This window comes from Pecten maximus, chromosome 9 (assembly GCF_902652985.1).
Source record: "Pecten maximus chromosome 9, xPecMax1.1, whole genome shotgun sequence".
In the NCBI taxonomy this organism is placed as follows: Eukaryota; Metazoa; Mollusca; class Bivalvia; order Pectinida; family Pectinidae; genus Pecten; species Pecten maximus.
The window spans coordinates 10,343,349-10,348,722 of NC_047023.1; the positions used below are offsets into that span (position 1 = coordinate 10,343,349).

Sequence of the window (5,374 nt, forward strand, 5' to 3'; positions counted from 1 at the left end):
TTCCATTTTGAATGCCTATATATTCACTGCGACATGTTACACATGATGAATTTGGGGAGCATACAGTTTTCCAAATTTTATAAGTGACATCACCTATTCGAATAGGTGATATCACTTAATGAAACAAATAGGTGATATCACTCATTCGAATAGGTGATATCACTTAAGAATATTTTTAAGTGATATCACCTATTCCAATTGGTGATATCACCTATTCGAATGAGTGATATCACCTATTCGAATGGGTGATATCACCTATTCGTTTCATTAAATGATATCACCTATTCGAATGGGTGATATCACCTATTCGAATAGGTGATATCACGTATTTGAAAAATAAATTGATGATATCACCTATTCGAATAGGTGATATCACTGATTGAATAGGTGATATCACCAAATGGGAATAAATAGTAAAACGGCGCCCCATAGTACAGCACGTTCCGTTCTAAGGTCTCACACATTTAATTATTTCACTATATGTTATTACCAATGGCTCAATCCCCTCAATCGCTCAGTTGAATTTGGATTGTAAAATGAGTGAATTAACCGATAAAACATCAGAAATCTTCGGATCAACTTTCATGGCATGCCACGTGATAGTTCGGATCCAATCAGCTTTCAATACGTGAAGGCGTATTGTTTGTGGACCGTACGAACCAATGCGAGAATTTTTTTTTTCCAATTTTTTACTTATACTGCAAGTCACTTTTCACATCTAGTATTAAAAGCTGATAACTTAGCCAATCCAGGGAAAGAAATAGAAATTACTTCAAGGGAAGCAACTATTGAACGAAAATACGGGAGTATGTCAACCAAATTAATATATAAGATGCTAAAACTCCACGTTAAGTAACAGTGTTATATCACTAAATTATATGAAGATGATAACAAAGTTGACCATGTCTGCAAAACCTGAGATTTGTCCAGTTTTTGAAGGACTTGAAGTTGTTTCCAGGCGTCCTCCGCGCCAAGTTTTGTGTAGGCGTTATCAGGCTGAAGTTTGTATTCATACTCGCCAAGGACTATATACTGACAAAGGGCCGCCTGGATACACACAAAGAGGACGTCAACCTCCACACTGTTGAGAGGTCGGTGTTTAAGGTATCCTGCCAAAAAATGCCCGGCAATTTCAACAGGGTCGATCGTCTTCACGTCCGTAATGGTGTCTCTAATTACCATGGATACCTCAAACACGTACCTAGAAAAGCTGACGTCACCAAAATCAATTAATCCAAACGTCTTTTTGACAGAATCAGAATCTCCAGGCTCTTGATTCGGTTGGTATATTGGGCGTAGTTTTCCATCCCTTATATTGACAATGATATTCATATCGTGTATGTCACCGTGTATAATTCCTACAACAAATAAATATTAAAATACTAAATATTAAATACTCAAATCTTCTGTGTTTGATAAAGCATGGCAATATATCAAAAGATCCTTTGCGGCTATAAAGAGAATTGGAAGGGGGGTCCTGAAGGACACACCCGCCCCTGGATCCGCTAGTGCATTAGTGTTTTGAGGAAAGAAATGGCGCAATTCACTAATTTGACTGTATGACAATATCAAATCTCTGTTATTATAAATAGTATCAACTTACGTGAAATAAAAAAACAATATGCAAAAAAACAAAAACCACCATTTTGTAGGAACCAGAAACAGGCGATATAGACGTCGCTGTCGGTTATACGAACCTGATGATAAACTGTCCACTACGCCGAGCACTTCCTCTTGAAATCGTAAGACTATCTCGGATATCAATCGCCTCTTCGTCACATCCTGTGAGAATTTCAGAGAGAAATGTGAGTGGACAGAGAAGAGAAGAACAAGAAAGATTTGTTTAAAACATCAGTTAGTCAGGGATTTTTTTGTTCTAACTGCTCAGAAGAAAAATTGTCTACGAATAAACTGCAAATGCAATGGTTATTACATGAGGGCACTTAGCAACAAAGATACCTAAATCTTGAAAATAATCTGCTGATAAACTCTCTATAGTCATTGATTTCATAATTCCCACGTGTACTTATTTCTGCTTCTTTTATTTTTTGGTAAACAGACTTTGAAAAGTATACATCGTTTCGAGGTCCATGTACCTCGTATAAAAACAATATTAAGCTTACGTGTATTTCGTGTAGAAGTTCCGTAACACCGAGGAAGTTGTCCATCTTCCAAGGATCTTGTGTATCAACGTTCACCTGGACAGTACCGGATTGTGTCAGCTTCTAAAATGGAGATGTCGACATATTCTATTATACTTATATCTGTTGACCATTAACTCATGTATATTTGTAAACTTAAATACAGGTTAATTAAATGTAGGTTACTGCTAGAAAAAGCACTATATAGAAGAATTGTAGTTTATCTCCATATCAATATATTCAATACACAGTATTAGGTTTCCTTTTATCACAAATTTCCAAATGAATGAAGTTGTTAGAGCGATGACAGATTCGGGATGGGACGGGACAGGACGGATGTGGGTAGCACTACTACTCCTTCGCCTCGCCTCGCCTCGCCTCTTCAAAATGTCGGAGGCATAAGAAGTCATATTTAAGAAGACTACTAAAGTAATACACGACTTAGGAACTTCTTAGTTACATATATACATATTCAATCCAAATCGCTTTTATCTACAAAAGGTCTATTAACATAAATTATTTTGTCTGTCCGTAATTTGCAGTATGTACATGTAGATATTAATACGCGAGGGTAGTCAATCGTGAATACAAATTCTGAGCAATTACTTGTACAGAAATAACACCTTGGGATAGCGGTCAAGCAATCGGTTGTCGATACAGCAGTCTTGCATAGTCCTAATACTCAAGATCACTATTAGCTCATTATTCGCAAATTCAAAGTAATTTCTAGATCAACTTTCACGAAATCATGTATTCGCGAATATGTCCGAAGAGGTAAGTTCGCGGAATTACATATTCGCGAAATCTAAGTGATTAACAGTAATTGGACTATCATTCTATACATCTGTGCACATTCCAGACTTAAACTGAGCTGCAACAACAAAGAACTTACATAGGCTTAGTCTGTTGTCTAATGCCTTTGTTAATATAAGATATTGTGATAGAAATACACAACCCTTTGTGTGATGCATGTGCATATCCGGCGGAACAGGCTTTACCTCAAACGCTAGGTGAAGTTGTGAAACGAACTCCCCCAGTGACACCAATGTCTCACGTGCTGACAAACCGGTCCAGTGGTCCATGAGAGGGTCACCTGGTACATAGGTTAGCATTCGCATGCGTAATGGGTCTGAAATCATATAAGGCCGACAAGTCTGGGTATCTTCCAAATTTAATGTTAGTTTAAATTTTGTTTTGTTTTAAAATACCTTCTTTGTCATACATTTTTTTTTCAATAAACTGTTTACCCGTCTTAGCCTATGATGTACGTTTACGTACGGTCAGGCCCCCCCCCCCCCCCCCCCCCCCCCCCCCCCCCCCTTTTCGGATGAGAAATTTGAAATTTATCAAAAAAAACGCCGTTGCATGACACCTGCATCCCCCCCCCCCCCCCCCCCCTTTCATATTCCTGGATCCGCGCCTGTTACACATATCGATAATGATAGGATCGGTGAAGAGTCGCTGTCTCTGTTTATCTTATTTACGATGTATTCCTCCTGTTGCATTGCTCTAGCTCTTCATTAGGTACTACAGAGTCGATCTAGACCTCCAGAACTGAGCGTTCGGATGACAGAGAAATATTTATTGACTTAATTTCAGCAGTGTACCACCTGTTGGAGACGTATAAGCATGTCTGTCATTGTACAGAGAAAAGTAGACAAGAATCTTCACGGAGATGTGGTATACATGCTTCAGGTAATGCTGGTGCTATAAATATATTTGCTGGTCTATTTAATAGCTGTAGAAACTGATCACACTTTTACCCATTTTTCTTTCGAGAATATCACATTGATATGATATTTTATAAGTGTAAATGTCATTTTTAAAATGTGATAAGGTGCCAGTTCTCCCTTATACTTTCTGTGCAGAAAATTACAATTTACAAGTACGAGAATATTATCAGTTTTTAATAGCTGAAGTGACATTTGATGTTCGGAAAAAGTTTAATTATGAAAAAAAAATATGAAAGAAAATGAACGAAAATGCAATCAATGCATTCAAACTACATTCTACCGAAGAGAAGCATTTATTATATAAATGTCAATCTATCTCCAGTTTAATATCGTAGTATTGTGTATATATATATAAGTTTATATCAATGCTTATCTCAGGAGCTGAAAAGGCTTGCGAATAGAACGCACCGTCGGAGCACCTGAACACTCACCATTATGTTGGTCATACCAGTGAAACCATTGGTCCGATATGGTTTTTACAAACTGCGGACACCAAAAGTCTTCAGAAGTTAGAAAATCCATTATCAATCTTTGATTTTCGATTTCAGAATCATCGTTTTTATCTCTTGATCCAGAAATCTTAATAATATAACACTCGGAGGTTTTTTGCCGAGGATCCTGTACTGTGCCATTTTCGCTCCGAGTCGAAGACGGTTCACAAGTGACGAGAAAGTTTCTGTCCTCAAATGCAGGGAATTCCTTCAATTCGACGACAGTCAGACCGTATACTTCATTCACCAGACGAATTACGTCATCTGGCGCTACATTTGGTCTAACTGACATAGATACATTTGTATGTGCAATGTAACATTACCAAACACTGATCACATTCCACATGTAGAAAGATTTCTTGCACATGTTGTGATAAAGATATATTTTTCGGTGTGTTCGTATAGCAACATCACATACACGTGTGGTCAACAATCACAGGTACTTGGGGTAAGAAAATATATATTGTATATATATACTATATAGCCTCGTATTACTATATAACAAGAAAATTAATATCTTTAAAAAAAGATAAACGGCATAGTTTAAATGCTGGTGTTTATAATATAAACTGCTGGTGAAATAAATGAACGAACTAATGTGTTTCACAGTTTGAATCATTTTGGTGATAATACCATGCGCGTAGCCAAGTTATTTTGTATGTGTATGCAGAGAAATGAAATGAGGGATGAATGAGTACCGTATTATGATATACTGTTAAGTGTTTGGACAATTTAAGTCCGTCATTTAACGATGTCCGAATAGTTACATTGTCCTGTTTTCTTGAAACGGCGAGCCTTGTACAGCATTTAGAATGATAATTTGTGTTGACTTTACATTATTTTGCACGCTTGGAACACGTTTACATAATGTCCGAATATATGTGTTCAATAACCATAAGTACATAACCATAGTCCATTGGGCAAAGCACTACTTTTCCTGTGGGAAGGGTTGTAAAAGATAGAAATCAAGACCAAAAACCTGAGATCAACCTTGTATTTAAGTCGCGTT

The 5,374-nt window shown here is 37.1% G+C and overlaps 1 protein-coding gene across 1 annotated transcript; it reads right to left on the reverse strand.

Annotated features, from left to right (window-relative positions):
* Positions 1 to 354: 354 nt before the first annotated feature.
* On the reverse strand, positions 355 to 4,733 carry LOC117335086 (hydroxylysine kinase-like). The gene is made up of 5 exons (XM_033895006.1): positions 4,306 to 4,733; positions 3,140 to 3,270; positions 2,124 to 2,225; positions 1,698 to 1,782; positions 355 to 1,358 (listed from the first exon to the last, which is right to left on the reverse strand). Exons 1-5 carry the CDS (start codon positions 4,655 to 4,657, stop codon positions 862 to 864), a joined length of 1,167 nt encoding a protein of 388 aa, XP_033750897.1. The 5' UTR covers positions 4,658 to 4,733; the 3' UTR covers positions 355 to 861.
* Positions 4,734 to 5,374: the final 641 nt, after the last annotated feature.